The 20,017-nt window shown below is 32.1% G+C and overlaps 1 protein-coding gene across 3 annotated transcripts in view; it reads left to right on the forward strand.

Moving 5' to 3' along the window:
* Positions 1–19,568, forward strand: part of Eip63F-1 (Ecdysone-induced protein 63F 1) — a 373,190-nt gene extending 353,622 nt beyond the window's left edge. For all 3 annotated transcript variants that reach the window (XM_081751261.1, XM_081751263.1, XM_081751262.1), the window contains 4 exons: positions 2,113–2,256; positions 8,072–8,217; positions 9,027–9,138; positions 13,345–19,568. In XM_081751261.1, the coding sequence (XP_081607387.1) occupies positions 2,113–2,256; positions 8,072–8,217; positions 9,027–9,138; positions 13,345–13,367 (425 nt within the window). In that variant the 3' untranslated portion in view covers positions 13,368–19,568. The remainder of the gene's footprint in view (positions 1–2,112; positions 2,257–8,071; positions 8,218–9,026; positions 9,139–13,344) is intronic.
* Positions 19,569–20,017: the final 449 nt, after the last annotated feature.

Genomic DNA, 20,017 nt, shown 5'->3' on the forward strand with positions numbered 1-20,017 from the left:
AATTCGCCATTAGTGCTATTTAGTTAACATTCAATAAATCTTCTTAAAATTTAAAACATTTCAGAAACTTCAGATGAGTTTAGCATACGCTCCTTCTTTTCTGTATCACCTATCTCGCCTTTATCTTCTTTATCATCATGAGATGAATGTGTTTTGTTTCACTGTTCCCTGCGGATGCCTCTGGATAACTGAAAACAAGTTGAAACTACTTTCTTCTGTTTACAATGTGTCCAACACTCAAAAAAGTATTGTACTGTAGTCCTGTTTCGAATTATCCAAACAGGAGGTTTAAAAATTAGATTTACCAGTGATTTTATAACTGTTTTCAATGCAGTTTTTAAAGGGAATAAATTTTGTTCTTATTATCCAATATTTCGAATTATCCAAGTTCGAATTTACGAGAGTCTATTATATATACTGTACATGGCGTTCGAAAAGTAGGTATACAGTACCGTACAGTGATCAGCTCATTGCATTTTATATCATTTCGTATCGTTATCCTTCAGGTAGACTTAGTTTCTTTATTATTTGTTCTTAATGTGTTTTTATATACATCTTAAGCTCGGAAGAGCCGAAGCAAATAACCTCAGGGGTGTATACCTACTTTTGGGTCACCTTATGTATATATATTTACAAACTATGTATCATACTATGAAGTATATTTGGAATCGAATCAAAGAGGAAATCTCTTTATTACACAGCACTCCTATTTGTTTATGACCATAATCTGTAATTCCATATGCTTATGATAAAGGAAGAGTAAACTTGTTATCCATAAAGAAAATATGGTAGTAGCTTTTCACAAAAACACAAGAAATGATGAACTAGTAAGGATCAATTGAGGTGTACGAAATATGTTTTGTTCTCTGCACATAAAAGCAACAAACAAATAACAACTTATCCTTATTGCTTTTCATAATTTCAGCGCTAAACACCAATATGCCTTTATCCTTTGTACAACGGGTTTTACAACCCGGTAACAAGATTATTTTCATTCTCGTAACCTTTTCCAACTTTTCTGCTGAATGTCGCTACCATCCGTTGTAATTCATTTGCATTAATTTAACGGCTGGAAGCATTTCCTTGTTTCCTAACCCACATATATCTCTCCCCATTACAGAGACAATGTTTTATAAACCATATACCTATGTTTACCATCTCAAGTTCAATTATAATTTTGTCCATGAACCATGAACTTTTCTTTTCCAGTATGAAACACCACTGAAACAGGTATAGATACAGTCGGGACCTGATGAGGAAGAATAGAAATCCTTGCAACGAACAATTAATGTGCCTTAGTACCTAGGCCTGCTTATCATTGTCAGAATATTAATTCATTGTCCCTACCTTCATTCATTAATTCATTCACCCCTGCTTTCTTTCCTCATCGAGATACAATAATATGAAATCATTATAGTATTACATAATGATTGACACCACGTTGTATTTGACATAAACCGAAACACGAATCATTATACCTTCACGTATTATTTATAAAATTATAGAGAGCAAAGCCAACAGAGATTTGGCCAAAAAAATATATCCAATTTCGGGAAATTTAAGGAGCCATATGTCGGGAACCGTAAGTCATAGAGAGATCATATTGGTTGGCCAATACCTAAGAGGATGATCAACATTTTGGTACCAAATAGTAACCGGTGGCCACTAGACAACTGGCCACCGTTGCCCAGATATTAGCCAAAAAGTTCAAATTTCAGAAGATTTAAGGAGCCATATCGCGGGAACCGTGAATTATAGAGATGATATTTTACGAATTTTTGCGAGAGACAGAAGCAGGTGTGGATAAAATATTTATATGTAGGAATAATCACAGTTATCCTTCCCACTCCATTCTTTTTAAATTCGTTCTGGCAATGCTCTTGGAGCATTCTCAACTTTTTATTATTATTATTATTTTGTATGTACGATTAGAAAAAAGCATTTTAAACGAAATTTAAGCAATCTCATTTCTTAAAGCAAGAATGTGGGGTTATGTTGTTCTATATGCATATGTTAAATTTTCAACTATCTACAATTGAAATAAGTTTAAGCACATTTCATTTCTTATTGTATATAAATTATATGTTATTTTGATCTCTTTTTTTGTTGCAGAATTACGAACAGCATTTAATCTTTTGGACAGGAACCGCGATGGCCGAGTAAATGCTAGTGAACTCCAATACATGTTACAGAACCTTGGAATCCACGTCAGGGACGAACTTATTCAGGATCTCATCAAAGAAGCCAGTCATTCAGGTATCGTATTGGGCAATGAACCCTACTCTACCTAAGTTTAGAGTAACTCTCAGTTTTCGTTTCCCGTTCTTTAAACTCATATCCAGACAGGGGCGGATACAGGACGGAGTTCTGGAGGGGACGGATGGACTCCAAGGCGGGGGCGGTCAGACCTGATGGATGTGAAATATTCGTCTAATGATCTAAAGCCAGGGGCGGTCCAGGACGGACTTCTGGGGGGGGGTTGGCTATAATACTGCTACTTAGAGCTACTTTTAAGAGCTTCAAACTCTGGGATGGTTTTTATTTATATATAAAATAAGAAAGTTTCCTCTTCTGGGGGGGGGCGATTGCCCCCTGGATCCGCCCCTGTATCCATACTATTTGTTTTGTTCAAACACTGAACAATCACGATGAGTTATAAAGTCAATTGACAATTATGACTTACATCCACCATTTTAATAAAGATTAATGCTTCAAACCGAAAAACTACAAGCAAAGAAGAAAGTTTTAGACTTACGATATACAGGGGATGCCTGTCGGAAAGTCTTCTTTATAAATAACGAATTACATTGAAGTGACCTCAAGATGTTACAGTTTGTAACCAAATTAAAATTCCACATAGACACAGTATTTTGCATGAGCTCCTGAAAGCATTTGGTAATAAGTGCTATCTATCGAAACAGAAAGTCTGCACTGGTGGTAAGTTGGTGAACACATGCTGAAATCAGTCCTCTCGGTGATCACAGTTTGTAGTTTGATGCAGTAAACCTCTGTCCATCAGTTCAATCAACATGGTACCCACATAAAACATCTTGACCTCTGTTAGGTCTGACCAAACGGTGTTCTCAAATAACTCCGGCCAGTGTTTCTTTCAGAAACATTGTTCCGGGGGGCCACACTTGGTATTCCGGGGGTGCACTGCTGATACTATCCTATTTATTATTATATTATAGATATATTATTTTGGTCTCCGGGGGGAGGGGGGGGGAATGCCCCCAAAAGACAGGTCTGGAAGAAACATTGACTCCGGCCAGTTTCTGTACCAATCAAGCATAATCTTCTCACACACTATTCGACTGGCACTAGGGTTGCCAGATCTACAGATGCCACCCGAAGGACTTGGTTTGAAAATTCGTTCTACAGGTTTAAATATGAACTTGCTACAATTAATTATCTTACATTATAGTTAGTTATTTATAAGGTTTATATTTTTATTGCAACAATAACTAAGTTTCAATTCTTTTCATTATTGCATCTGTATTATCGCCTGGCACTAACATATATGAGTTGACAGAAGTGAGGATGAAACTTAATTATTTTCGATGGAAATGAACTGTACAATGAATTGTCTGTTTTGAAATCTATAATTTTATACATATGTAGGAAGGATAATAATAATAATTGTAAATTATGGAGTGTATGTTTCGAAAAAGCAGATGCACCAAACTTGATCAAATTAATGCAGTATATTGCCACAATACCATTCAGTAGCGCAGATTTCGAACGAGTGTTTAGTGTATATGATCAGATGATAAAAACAGTGTCGACAGGACTTGTGATGGCCAAACAAGACGGTTCTGGAAAGTAAGACTCTTTTTTGCAGCAAAGAGGTTCAAAAACTATGGATAATAAGATAGGCATCTATAATCATTGTTTTGTGTAGTTTTCATTTAATTTGGTACAGTATACATTTAGTTACTCGTAATGGTAGTGTTAGTACTTAATTGTGGTTGTAAGTGTTAGAAGTAATGGTGGTAAATAACATAAACATTTCAGTTTCAAATTTATGTTCCCAGTTACACAAATGTCCGTAGTCTCCGCGTTTGCCTTCAACTCAATCTGGTGGTCCTTCACTGAATTCTTGACAGTAATGCGATTTCCATGAACGAAAATTTAGTTCTGCTGGATTACTCCACTTCAGTGACCTGGCTTATTGAATTTCTTGGACGTCATATCCACCCTTTCTGGTTCAATCTGGCATTTTGCTCTGACTTAATGGAAGGACGGCTGCTTCTAAGAGTACCTACCAGAGATCCAGTTTTAATCGATTCGTTATGACAGTTCCTAAGTGCGAAGTCCTTCGGCGCACTGTAGCTCGAGCTCCGTACATCTGTACCACTGAGCGACAAACTTCATATCGTAGGAATACCTGAGCACGCTCACAAAGTATTAAACATTTTGCAATTTTCAGTCATCTTCTACCACTGGAAAGATATGGAACACATTTTTAAGAATAAAAATACACAATTATTAATGCAAATCCACTTTCTGTTGATATTTACAGAAGTTATAAACAATTTTTGATAGTCATTTACTTTCTCTCCACTTCAGCCTTTCAGGGACATAAAATGGCATGCAGAGCTTTTTTTTGTGGCTAAGCAGTTAGCGTACGCGCCTTTTCCATGGGAGACCCGGGTTCGATTCCCGGCGGGAGCTCATGTAGTTCGGATTCCACGTTAATCAGTAGGTCCCGTCTCGTATAGCCTTGCTGCTGAAAGGGACGTTAAACTCAAAATCAACTCAACTCAAAATGGCATACACACGGAGTATACTAAAGAGCAAATAATACAAAAAATTTTAAAAATCTAATGAAATGACTTTAGTGTTTCTTTTTAGAACTAGGGCTGCTAGAATTGGACTTCTTAGGTTTTACGGAAAGCATATCTCATCCTATATATCTTTATTGATTTAATGACATTCATAGGAAATCAACTTTAGAAGTCATTAGAGCACAAATTATACGGGAGTGATTTTTCAGCTAGTGATTTTCCAGCAGAAAAGTTTGGAATGGAAACTCTATTTAGTAGAATGGTTCACAAATAAAATACACTTACTCAATCCCCTTACACAAAACTCACTCAGCTATGAATTCTGCAACATTAGATTTTGTTGGTATTATTTCTTACCTTTGCCGTTCTTTCAGGGGTTCGCTATATTAAAAATCTGGATAAAACAACTTTCCAGAGCTCATAATTCCTAAAAGAAGCCCCAACGGTCTCATGCTGAGTGGTCTTTCTTCTTTATTGTATTAGTATAGCAACCCTGTTCGACTTTCGAATCATACGTATAACAAGATAAATTTCTCTCTTTAAAATAATAGAAATTGGATTAATCCGTTCCTAGGTTCCACGAACTACAATTATTTTCAAAATGATTTTAATAGTAAATACACTGAATTTTAAGGTAAAATATTTACAAATAATAATAATACTTGAATAAAAATGAACTTAGAAGCAATGACGAATATATTAAGTTGTTCTTATAGTTTATATACACCTTTCGAAAAACGAAACTAAAGGATAAAAATAGCAGCGAAAATCCCATGAGATGTTGTCACTACAGCTTCCGATAATAAACTGAACGACAAAGCAAATGAATGAGCATCTCGTTGGCACACGAGAAACATGCTGGGGCGTTCAGATTACAAACTTGCGTTCGTATTCGGGGTAAATTTTGGTCGAGTCTTTCATTCGTATTCCAAGTTCCAGTTGTGGTATATTCGGTCTCCGGAGGCATATTGTATAATAATTTCCAGCGCGAACTTTGATCTCTGAACAGAATTGAGCTAATCTATTGTTTTCAATTGTGAAAAATAGGTTTGGCTGAAATATGATATGCATTTAGGAGAGAGATTTTAAGAGATTTAAGATTATTGGTAAAGTGAAAACTGAAATAACAATGATTCTGGGTGGCACGGTGGCTCAGTGGTAGAGTGCTTACCTCTGGTATGCGGGGTCCCTGGTTCGATCCTCAACCAAGTAAGTTTATGGTAGACAGCATGATGTTCGTTGGTTTTCTCGGAGTACTCCTGTTTCCTCGCATATTCTTATTCCACAAGTCTTCCATCACTCACTTGAATTTAATCATTCGTCTCCCATAGCCTAATAGGCATCATCGTGGAACCTTAAACTGGAAGATTTCTCTTATAACAAGTATTCTGAAACCAAACGTTTGTACATTTCTCAAATATTCTACAGTAGTTTATCTTTATCCATGCAAAGAGTGAGCACCAATACTAATAAATTACAACTTTACCAACATGTGTCTTCTGAAAGTAGCTAAATGAGGAACAGAATCTACCTAAAACTGGCTACACTTACTTACAATTATAACTAAATTTATAGTTAACACTTCGGCAAGTAATTTAGCAAAACATTTCCTAACTTTAATGTAATATGTTTTATTACATTCCCAAATCAAACACTTCTACTATTGATACTTAAAATACATATTTACATTACACTTTGGTCTCTATTTTGACTAGAAATACTAAAATCTCTTGATTTATTTTCTTAGTTTCCAATTTTTGCTGTAATACTGATACGTTATGGTGGGGTTGTTGATCTATATAGTACAATGCTAAAAGACCACAGTCCAGCCCAAAAAGACACTCCAAATAGATCATATACAAACTCGCTGTGCGTTGAAATTAACTACGAAACAACAAACTGTTCCAGAAATCCGATTTACCATAAGACCATGACGCATAGGCAAGAGTGATACAAATAAGATAGATTACCTACTGTGTGGTGGCATTATAAGTGCTGCTGGAAGCAGGGAGATTAGAAAAATAGCAAATTGCATTTAATTTCAATTCACTTTTCTTATACAAATACAAATTTTGATTGAAAAAAGAGTTCAGCCAGTGCTAAGAACAAGTGACTAAAAATTGGCAATTATTGTTGCAGAATTGAACAAAATTATAACTAATTGTTAAACCACATTTTCGTAGCTAATCAGCATATGAAAAATGGCTAGATTTAAATATTAAATGGTTAGATTGGCAACACTGATTAAATATCTTCTATCTATATATATAAAAGAGAACGTACAAAATCCTTTGTCCGCTCATCACGCTAATACGGCTGAACCAATTTCTTTCATTTTTGGGGGGTTATTAGGATTTGGACCCTAGATGGTTTTTATCATATCACTTTAATTTTTAATTACCAGTGTCTTGAGATAATTGACCATTCAAGTGTCCATAACGTACAAATCCTTTGTTATTAGTTCATCATAGGTAAAAATAAACGTATTTATATGCAACCCGCATGACCGTGTCACTCGGCGGGTTAACATAAATGACAGGCGATATACAGCGGAAAATAGCTTGAATCTTCTGTTTAAAATTTTTTAATTGATTTGCTTATTTTTACAGACACTTTTACAATATGCCAGCACCGGGATGACCGCAGCGAAGCGGGGCGGGTTAACATAAATGACAGGCGATATAATGTTAAGATTTACTGCAATCTTCTATGGTTTTTATCATATCACTTGAAAGCGAAAAAGTAAAAATTATCTAAGTAACAAAGTTTATTGCGTTCCGGGGTGACCGCAGCGAAGCGGGGTGAACGCTGCTAGTTTAGGATAAAATTCGAACAGTTTTAAATGTAAGTAAGCAATCAATAAGCAATTTCGATAACATACTTCTTAAACTACAGGATATCCACAAACGCTATCACCAATCTCATTGTTACCAACTCGCTAAATATATATATATATATATATATATATATAAATGTTTACATATCGCCTTTTAGTTGTTTTGAAGTTGGGTTTTCGCAAAGCAAAAATGAAAATATATTACTGAACCGATGTATAAACACATAACCCTGATGTAGTTTCGCTTATGAAATGGTCACAAAGACAAAGCCGTGGCTCAGGATTTCAATATATAGTACACGTGTATTTGAGTTTTACTTAATGAAAAAAGTGTATGTTATATGCCTAACAACACTGAGTTTACTCTTATGATGTCAATATAAGTTACTATAAGTTTCTTTGTCATACGGTATAAAAAAAGTTTGTTCAAAGTCTGGTGTGATTACAGGTAATGGTCTGATCAATGAAACAGAGTTCATGCAGTGGGTCAGCCGGATACAGGCTCTGAGCCAAGACACGAGTGACGACATCACGAAGGACTTAATAGCTGCATTCCGAGTCTTCGATAGAGACAGAAATGGCTACATAACAAAGGTTGGCACACAAATAGATTTTCTTGGTTCACATATCCATTTCTTTGGTTATTGGACAACGTGAAATTCTCATTTCTGATTTCTCTGAATGTATTTTCAAATGATTCATGCTCTTTCCGGTTATTTCCGTTTTGCCTACTAATCTTTCAGCAATCCGTACCATATATTTCTAACCTTTTGTTGGATGTAGACGAAATGAGAACTCCAATTTAGACTTAAGTTTACGATTCCTAGTAAGGAAACTAAATACTAAATAGTAACTCAGACATATTTTTTTTTTAACAACTCTTGAAGCATGTGCCCAAAGTATAACTTTGAGAGAAAGTATTTTGTATAACTTTGTTATAATGGTTTAAAATACATTCACAGAAATAATGAATTGCTATTAATTACATACGTCTAAACCATAGCAATGTAAAGAAGGATAATCAGACTTTTAACACACTCATGCATAGTACATTTAAATTGAAATTTACGGATTCAGGATGACGGTAATTACTTTACTTATTTAGGTGTTCTGCTGAAATTAAGCGCTCAGACGAGAACTATAGACTTGAGTAATCTATTATGAGTATATGTAAATGTTATTTAATAAATATATTTTAAAAAATAATATTGAAACAGTGGAATAGTATATGAAGTAGTAGCGACACAACAACTAAATTTGCTCCTGGTGACATATGGAGACCTACAACATATTAATAATACTTTCACATTTTATCAATGAAAATTCTTTATATACACATGTACCAATGATCTTTGAATAGCTGTAGAAACAAGTCACTGATGAGATTTTACTATATTTTATAGGATGAATTGAAAACTGCAATGGAAATGATAGGTGAAACCGTCACCGAAGCAGAGCTAAACGAAATGTTGGCGATGGCGGATATTGACCACGATGGAAGAATCAACTACGAAGGTAATTTCATTTCGGAAGATATCTTACTTCTGCATACATTATTAAATGAAACAAATATTTACTTTCAGGATCTTCCCTAAGTTTACCATCATTTTTCTTAAATGTTAGCCAATAAATTAAAAGAGAATGTAAAAAATGTAGAAAGTGAGTCATATCTACAAAGTACTACCAAATCAATCAGAAACTTCTTTCAGACTTTTTAAATATAGACTAGAAATTTGGATATGCAGTTTATGACATCATAATTATTGGACATCCAAATTTCTTTAGCATATGAGATGTCTAAACGACTAATTAGTAGAGACCTGAACTTTCCATTTGAATCATAACGAAAAGTTGCGGAAAGCAAAATAAATCTTACAAATACCTATAGAAATATTGAAAGAGTAGTTTTTTTTTTTTTTTTTTTTTGTATATTTGAATCGTGAAATAACACAAATATGGGCAATTTGTCAAAATAACACCGAATTTTAAGTAACACGGATAAAATTACGAAATATCATATTACTTCATTAAAAATTTAGTGTTCCAAATATATTAGTTATGGTTATCGTCTTACCTTTGCTATTTATTATTTTAACTTTGACTGTCTCTTTTATCTTCCTTGTGTGTTCTATAGCTTTTAACTTTTATTTATTGTTTGTCTTCAGCAGTCCATAAAGTAGAACATGTCGCCACTGGCCTTAATCGTGACGGAGACAAATAGCCCCGATATTGATGTCCCAATTTAACCACCATTGAATTAATAAATGAAATCTGTTTTCCAGGCTTTTATGATAAAATAAAATTAAGATGTGTCAAATGTGAGGTTGAGTTGTGCCTGGCACAGAAGTGTTATTCGTTACTATTATAATCATAGTTTTTTTTTTTTAAATTTCGTTGAGCCTATAGAACATAACAGAAGGATAAAACTCAAATAATAAATAATCTAAATAAATTAGTTTGACTTTGTTAAAAGGGAAGTGAAATAATTCAATGTTGAATCTTTTACATTCAAAGAATGAACATATATCAACATTTTCTCTTCTGACATAATTTAAGTGAAGATGCGTAAAGCAGATGTCCAACAAATATCATAAAAGCGATGATGTTATTCTAACTTTTTAACAACCGGTTCTCTTTCTCTCTCCCTATATATATAGGGTGTTTCGAAACAACATCGACAACGTTTAACAAGTGATTCCTGACACCAAGATTAGACGAAAAGTATAGACCAACCTGGGTGCACAAATGCTTCCCTTAGGAGTTATAGGCTGCCGAAAACATGAAAAAATGAATTTTAAAGGTCCATAGCTCCAAAACTATGAGACTTACCGTAGTTGGGTCAAGACTTCACATAGGAATTAATATGTGCGTTATCTAGAAATGCATGTTTCAGAATCCTAAGGAAGGCACGCAACAATTTTTATAGAGATAGTTTGGCTACGGACATTTAATTTGAAGTACTCATTAATTACCTCCATAAAAATTATTGCGGAAGTACCGCAGGATTCTGAAACATGGATATTTGTATAGAGCATATACTAGTTCGTAAATAAAGTCTTGACCCGACTACGGTAGGTCATAGTATTGGAGCTATGGACTCTAGAGTTCATTTTTTCATGTGTTCGGCAGCCTATAACTCCGAAAGAAAGCATTTGTGCACCCAGGTTGGTCTATACATTTCGTCTTATCTTGGTGTCAGGAATCACCTCCTAAACGTTGTCGGTGTTTCGATGTTGGTTTGAAACACCTTATTAGATACCTACATAGCATCCTAATGCAAGATGGTGTGTTGAAATTAGGTGGCACTGCGAATATCTTAGAAACGAATTATCCAAGATAAATAGTTGTCAAACAGTTAATACAGCAATAAATAAAACAATTGTTGATAATCGTATGTATTTGTTTGAATTATAAATAACCCTCACCATTACACTCATGTGATCCCAATTATTATTCTTGAAATCTGGGCATTTGAGATTAAGAAATAAACGTTTATACCTTGTTCTGAGAGATCATATGTTTAACCATGTACTTGTAAGAATTTCTAAAAACAAAGATAGTTAAACTAAAATTTACTGTCCCTGGGTATAACTGCGTAAAATTTACTGTTACGTCTGGGTATAACGAACGGTTTTGTGAACTGGACATATTTTAACAACCGGTTCTAGCGAATCGGCTGAATAGCACCATTGCACAAAAGCACTGGGAGACGGAATATACGAATAAATAAAATGGCGACAACCAATTGGATTGTAACTGTTTTGTGTTCTGCGTCTTTAGCAGGTTGTCTGATAGGGACTCAGATACAGGTCTCAATTATTCATGCTTACGAAATTGTGATACCAAGTTTTGGTTTCATCTCAGTAACTCGTTAAATAATTATGACCCACGTTGAAGATATAGCCCATTGTCTGTTTCTCATGGGCTTCGTATTGTAAAATTATTCCACCTGCAACGGTTTGAGATATCAAATTGTTGTAACGATATCATGATCTTCAGGTTTACTTAAAACAATCCACATAATTGGATGTAATGCTTATCTAAACAGGGTTTTATATAGCGAAACAAGGAAATAAAACCTTTTGAAAAAAGTCAAATTTTCAAACCCTTGTAACTTTATTCGTATTTATTCAAAGTGCATCATATCATGATCATACAGTAGTATTCGACAGTAAGGTATGTTGGATGTGCCCTATTCGTCTTACTTGCGTTATTATTGTTGTACAAACCTCCAATATTTTGATTGTAGTACTCTTAGTTTGTAACACTGAATAATAAGTATGATATTGTAAGTTCTTATTTAATATATGGATTTGAAATAGGTAATGTAATGTTGTTTGCCTCGTTTAACTCGTGTAATGCCATTTGAAAAAATACAACTTTATATTGGATTGTCAACACTGTTAATCTGGTAGTATTACATGGTATGCCAAACAACATCTCCCTGTCGATATTTGCTTCGTATAAAATTTCAGCGTTTTGTATCTACTAATTTAAAAGCTATAAGAGCGTTTCAAAATAATTGATCCACTACCATATAGAGAGTAGTAGTTCGAGCCTTCTAATTAATATTTGTTTTTTCGATGTTCTCTGATTCAGGTATATCCCGTGCCTTTCCTTTCTTTTTCAACTTCCTTGTATGCGGTAAAATCACAGAATTGGTATAGCATACCTGAAAAGAATAACAGAATCGTAATTCCTAAACATGTCCATTAATATTGTCAAATTCATGTAAGGTAGTAGATATTTGAAATTTTGCAAGTAATTCAAAATGATATATTTGAGAAAATAATATAGTTTTTAAGGGTTTAGAATCACAGAATTGTTGTTGTCTGATCTAAAATTAAAATCTCTATCTCAGGCTTAAAATAATATATAAATTAAAATAATAAGTAAAGAAACCAACTAGTTATTTGAGAAAAAGATTGTCGGTTACGATGTTTGAGCGAATTCTTTTATTATAATAATAGTAAATTATGTTGGATGTGCCCTATTCGTCTTACTTGCGTTATTATTGTTGTACAAACCTCCAATATTTTGTACAACAGTAATAATAATAGTAACAATAGCGTAAAGATAAATTTAATACAACTAATTCTAGAATATTAATTAACTCTTACTGTAAACAGTTTCTGACGTAATTGCTAAAGCTTTAGCTTAATCCACGATACACATATGTACTAAATCTACACACACGAAAAAAATTATTAAGTAGAAAGCCGAAGACGCTTGTTTTTTGATATAAGAGAATTTGAAGGTGGAGCAAACACCATTTGTATTAATAATGTTTCTTTAGGTTTCATTAATATTACTACTAGTGTTTGTAACCCAAAGCAATTTTTATATGATTTTTAATTTTTACTACGTCTCATTACACAGCAATTTTTTAATATTCACGATACGTTGTACATCGCACAAGAAGCGTATATATTATAAAAAGTGCTCTCGCAAAAGAACATACATGACACTAATAAGAATGTGAATGTGCTTTCTACATCCTTCCTTTCGGTTCTCAGATTGTTATGTTTTGTAATTGTAAACAAATTACACCGAAATCATAGACTCGTAGTTCTTGGAATAATTCCTGAAGTTTATTGTTTTAGACTCTATAAAATAGACAACGTGATTCATATATTGAAAGCTAGGCATTTTGTTTTAATGTAACCTTAAAGCATTCTGATTTGTTTGGTCATCCTTCTGATATCCTCTTCATTCTTTCAGAATTTGCCCGACTACTATCATAACTCATCCCAGAGGAGAAGACATCTATTGCAGTGGTGGAAAGATCAGAGTGGTAATTTTTGTGGACGCTGTGTTTATTATTTACCGCTGCTTATTTCTGGATGAATTCAGTCATTAAATAGTGATAAACAGCCATTCTTTTAATTTTAAACAAAAATGTTGTTGCTTTTTGAAGTGACAATTATGTGAAATAATTAAGCCTATGCGTGTTGGAGTTTCGTTTAATATGTGCGGTGGAGTGGATATCTAAATATCTTTTGCAAATGCAAATATGGAGAAAATATGAAACTGACTTTACAAACTAAGTTCATTTTGATCTGATTTAAGTAAGGATAAAATATGTTCCTCTTACTTGTATATATTACATACACATTCATTCTATCCATGTTCTGTAAGATATATTACATACATAAACTAGTCATGATAGAAAAGTATACGCCATAGTAGAATACACTTTAGATATGGTTATTTTCTTCTAAGAAGTTACAATAATTTTGTTTGTAAAATCCAGAATAATAAATGTTTATATATCCATCAAGTTTGTTTTCAACATTTATTATAGTTCAATTCTCATTATTTGACTCCAGTGATAAGGTTATCTAATTGAAATTATAAATGTTTATACACTACGATGTACTCAGGTGAACCATGAAAGCGTATGAAATGAACAGTTGAGAACAGAGTGAGCCATGTTCACTTACAACAGAAGCTGAGATAATATTGTTCTGCTATTGTGCTTTGACATTATATTGTAATGTATTTATTGCGCTCAACGTATCAAATGTGTGTACAAACTACCCATTGATGTACAACATATCATTGAACTTGTTACATATATGATTAGATATACTTACTATCATATGATCAATCAGTTACAATATATGAACTGATTATTTACATTAACAGTATTAAGTTAGTATATATAAGAATCATAACAATTGCGTAATTCATTATTGTTTTCATTTAGTTTAGTTCTTTGTAGCAAGAGATAAACCATATAAAATATTTTTCAGGATTTTTTTTCTTTGTGTTTAAGTTTTATAAGTTACTGTCAGCTAGACTCCTAATAGAGTCTGAGATTTACATTTGAAACCCTACATGCTCTAATTTCTCCATTCTTGTAACAGTGAAGATGAGTCTCTGGTTCCTAATCTCTTCAATATACAGTACTTGTATAAATACGAGTTTAAAATTATATGTCAAATTATTCACGTGGCTGCTTAGCTGTGAATAGTTTGTCTCATTAATACACTCCAAATATTATCTAAGCATACGAGATACTGTACTTTTCTTTATTTTACTAAAGCTTACCTGTCACTGGAGTCAAAGTGAAACATCAAAGGAAATTGTATCATAAAATAACGGCGCATAAAGATTTGTTTGATGTTTCGTATGCAGAATAATTTTCGGAACAAATCTGTACACCATTAAATAAAAGTAAATCAATTGTACATCACAAGCTGTGATTGGAGTAACTATTTTTTTAATAACTGTTGTTGGATATTGTCTTTACAAAGTTTTTTTTTGTAAAAGTAGAGGAGCATGGAATATATACATATATACATATGTATCATTAGTTAGTTCAGTTAGGTTTGCAGACGAATGGAACAAGATATTCATTTGATTACCTATTTATAATTTAAAAGGTTATTCGTGGTTATATCTACTACTCCAATGTAAAAAAAAAAAATCATACACTATTTACTAGAAAAATGCACTACACCAATCCAACGGCGAGGGAGGGAAGGAAATGACAGATTATTGTAATGTTTTGTGTGAACTATTGTAGGTTAGGTAGGTAACGTAAGAAGTACAAATCATCGTAAAGAACACAAAGAATTGTCATACTTAAGACTGTTGACTACCAATGCCATCTTGCAATTTTTAGTACATTGATTTATATGTGAAAATATTCTTTGTTTTCTTAATAAATACAAGTGAACTTAAATATAGTACTTAAGTATACTAGAATTTAAATTTCTGATGTGTTCTTCATAATTCTTTTAATGTTCCTGTTTACAACACAGTGGTGTTCATTTGAACTACTATGAGTGCTTATTTGAATTAATACTTCTTTCCGTCAGCAATTCCACAAATAGAGTAGATCCAAAGCATAATTAATAACAGTATAAAAAGTAAAGTTTTAGTTCATAGTATGTACAATGATCGTTGAATAGAAAAAGACAGAACTCCGTAATGTATTTTTTTCATCTCCTTCACATTTTGTCATGAACTCGTACTATATCAAGAACTTTTAATATGAATTATTTTCGAAAGATCTAGTTGGAAATATACCAGGAAGCTCACAATGGAAATAAAATTACATCCTGCATACAAATAAATAAAAATAAAAGTAAAGAAAATGCACAACAAATAATTAATACTGACTGCTAATCATTTGGCTATTTTACTAATCATTTTAAAGATGTTTTAGATTTGTTAAAAGAGAGAAAGAGTACACACATTTGCACCAATATTTCGCACAGAATTTTCTCTCATTTATTTCGCAGTATGATAATTTTAATATTTCTGCGGCGAGGATCCAGATTCCTATATAGTTGTACTGTACTCCTACGCGATTTAGTTCGCTATTTGAACAAAATTATCTGTTTGCATTTCGTACACATTGTATAGGTACACAGAAAAAGACTTTCGTTCATGGTGCTACTCAGGTAATTTTATCACCAAGAGAATCGAAAATTTTAACTTGCAATAGTAATACACAAGGCAACAGTTGAATAGAAACAAAGCAAATAAACTGTACGAAGGTAGAAGTAATAAGGTAGAAAGGCTTCTTTACGGCATCATAGAAATGATCTACCTCTGTTTCCAATTACAGTATACAATAATACATTTTTCTATGAACCTAACCTAGTAAATTTTCATTGTGATTCGAAGTTGAAATATGTGGAGCAAATCTAGTCGGTATACTGTATGTATCCTCAAATTGCAGGCTGGTGTAAAATATTATGATTAGCGTTTGCACACATATTGATAAAAATTCATTAAATTAAAAAAATTGCATTGTCCTGTTTTAGAAAATTAATTTTTTTCTTACGACATGGTAGGAAAACATCAATATATGTGTGTGCTGAAAGAAGTAAAATAACCATAAAAAAAGAAGTCAGTAAAATCCCTAAATAAATCAATGGACTAAAATAATGTAACATTTAAAACAAGATGGCGTCGGTATTGATGCAATCACTCTTATATTAAATTAAATTAAGTATATTATAACTTTACTACTGCACTCACTTACCTGTCGTTATTTTAAAGCACCATTAAAGTAGTAATATTTCAAAATAATTTGCAAGCACTAGTTAGTCCATGAAATCACTTCTGTTAAGAAGTTAATATTATCTGAATTGAAGAAAGTTTATTAGGGTGCTGCATAATTATAAGTGTGTGTGTATGTGTGTGTGTGTGAATGAATGTGAGAGCGTATATTTTCAAGTAAAGAATTTAAGATGTGCGTAGAAGTGCACATGCATGTTATTTATGTATATATTTGCATTAAGCTGTAAATAGCCTAAAAATACTGTATGGTATGGAATTTGTGATAATTAATTGCTTTTATTGGCAGGGATGTTAGAAACTGCTAAAAATCCTAATCGTTAAACTGAGTGTGGCTTCCAGTTTACGTATGTAAAAATATTATTTTTCATTATTCTTTCATCAAAGCGTTTGTTATTTGTTTTAGTATATTTCTTATTTTATTTTAAAATTGCTAAAGAACTAAGTATTCCCGAATCTTTCATCAATCCTTCATTACACTTAATTTATTAACCAGCAGCGTTAAGCATATGTTTATTTTAATCTTAGATTATTTTAATATTGTAATACGCCTGATCAACTTATTTGGTTAATGAAGCAGGTTTAATGTTACTAGAACGCTCCCCATGTTAGTCAATACCCAATATTGTTGGTTTAATTGTAAATATAATGCATATAGGCTATGTATAGGTTGTGCCTCATAATAAAATGTATTATATGCATCGTCGTAGGTAACTTGGTGCGAAGTAAGTCAGATATTGCTAATACCGAAACAGCTGTTTGACTATGTGATAACGGTGATGGTTACGCAAATATTTAACTACAGTGCATTCACTATAATCGAATTATTTTTATTTAAATGTAGGGGAAAATTAAATCCAATCTTTTATTTATGTACAAGTTTTTCCTTGTACCAAATGCACAAAATTATAGTTCAACTAGTTCTCGAGATTGGAAGAAAAGAAACGTACGTTAACTAATTTTGGATCCTCCATTTCTTGAGACATGATAACATTACAAATTCATGTTTAAAGTTTTCTATAACTTTACGAGTTTATTAAAAATATTCAGAGTGAATTAACATATCTAATTTACAAATGTGTTTCCATGCACAATACTAATGATTGTACTAAATTATTGGTTAAAAATAGCTTTTAATTGTGAAAGTACAATACAAGTACTACTAAGAATGTGCTTAAATGTTTTCTATAATTTTCTGAATTGTATCTTTGAAGGTAAAGGTATTTACTTTCTGTGCTAGTTTTGTTATTAATAAATGAAAGAAATAGATACTGTTGAATGTTCACAATGTTTATTCATTTAATTTTTCACAAAATCCGCTACTGGTACTTGACAAATATATAGTTAGCTTCTTCACTTATGTAGAACTAAATGACCTAAGAGCAAATCTATGGCTCTTATGGTACCGTGACTAACATTGTGATTAGAATTAAAACACCGATTGAATAGTACGGTACCAATCTTAAGTAAATTAATTTATATTTTGTGAATTTTTAAGGATACGCTTGCAAACAAATATTATGTGTTTCAGATGTTTAATTTGTAAATACTTCATTACATCCATCCTTCCTGTTAACTATATCTTGGAGATTTAAAGGTATATTAAAGTTTTATACTACATATTTTGGTTTTGTATATACAGTATTTTTTATACTAACTGAATGTGTTTTACTATCATGACGTGTTAATGATAAACTTTAATTAACATTTCAACTTTCTTAATATTAAAGTAATTTTGTAATATCGCTTGCTGGGTGAATATATATAGTGCATGAGAAGTAAAATTCAGTACTGTTACGTTATTTGAACTCTTTCATTCTTTGAATTTCAGAGAATGAAAAATAGTACTAATTATTTATACTTAGTGCCGTTCGAACTTGTCTGCAAAGAATTGAACATTTTTAAGTTTATTTTAGTTGTACAGTTGTGTTCAAAACTCAGCTAGCATTATCAATACAGGACAGAGGAGTGCAAAAGTAGGCATCCATTTTCATTATAATCAAACAACCATAGTTGTCTGCAACAATCATAAATATCACAAATAAGGCACATAAATAATGATAAAACTAAATACAAAAAAGATTTTAAATTAATATTAAACAATTCTATGCTAAAATTTTCTATTTCTCAAGATTCAAAAATATATTTCTACTTTTCCATTCCTCTAAATAAGCGTCATACGAAGATGGAACAACATTTTTTAACAAATATTAGCCATGGTAAACAGAATTGACAGAAGTTTGTTTGTCATGTCGTATAGCATCATGGCAAGAGTTTTAAACTTGCCTAACAAAGGAAAGACGATGCTCTGACTGTGAGATCATGAAAAAACTACACTACCTAAGATGCGTACTTTTATGTAAATAGAGAAATATATGCTTATTAAATACAGAAGTAACACTGTATAAAAGAAAATATGTAATTTTTATATAAATATTGCACAAATGTTTTGCGAACATTGAGTAATGTTAATGTCTATATAATAATTGTTGCGTAGTGCAGAGGTTGTTATATTGTAAAACGTTTTAAAAGAACTGTGATTTGAAAATTTGTATATACAGATAATAAAAAAATAAAAATCGGCAAAATCTTTATATTAATTCAACAAAAATTAATGAGATTTCAGCTACCTTCATATTGACAGATCGCAATGGCCAAAAAGCATACTGCCCGTACGCCTTTGTTTGCTTAATGCAAAATTTTGTTTTGCAATTTCTGGCCATGAACCTGTGGTTGATTTTATGTGATGAGTATTTGATGAAATGAAAGAATGACTGAAAATCAAAATCAAGAAATATCTTGAAATTCACTTCACATTTTGGAAACCATTCATTAAATTCAAAACATTTCAGATTTAAAAAAGAAATCTATTATTTTCAAAATATTATAATGACTCAGCGAGAAATAAGAAGACAGCCACTGTTAAAACGACAGAAATTGAAGTATGTTGATAATCTTAACATTGATAAGTATGTTAACTAACCATCTATTTTATTTCCTTAACTTTAAAAATCAATAACTACTCTTCAGTAAAATTATGGTGTTTAATTTCCAAGTGCATTCCTACCAGTGATGACCAAATATTGGCCCGCACATTGCAAGGCGCACCTTGCTGTTTTTTTTTTTTTTTTTTTTTTTTAATATTTTATATAAATGTATAGAATTTTAATTAAGAAATAATATGCAAATAGAACTAGTAAAAATACCTGGTCTTAGTTATATTTATAAATAATTAATCTATATATGCATATATTTAGTAGTAGTATATTTAGTTAACTTATGTATTTAATTTGTAAACGACTTGTGTATTATGTATGTTTATTCTTTAGGGTGGAAACACTTCTCGCTGGGGTTGCAG

This window comes from Thermobia domestica, chromosome 3 (genome assembly GCF_964235325.1).
Source record: "Thermobia domestica chromosome 3, izTheDome1.hap1.1, whole genome shotgun sequence".
Taxonomy (NCBI): Eukaryota; Metazoa; Arthropoda; class Insecta; order Zygentoma; family Lepismatidae; genus Thermobia; species Thermobia domestica.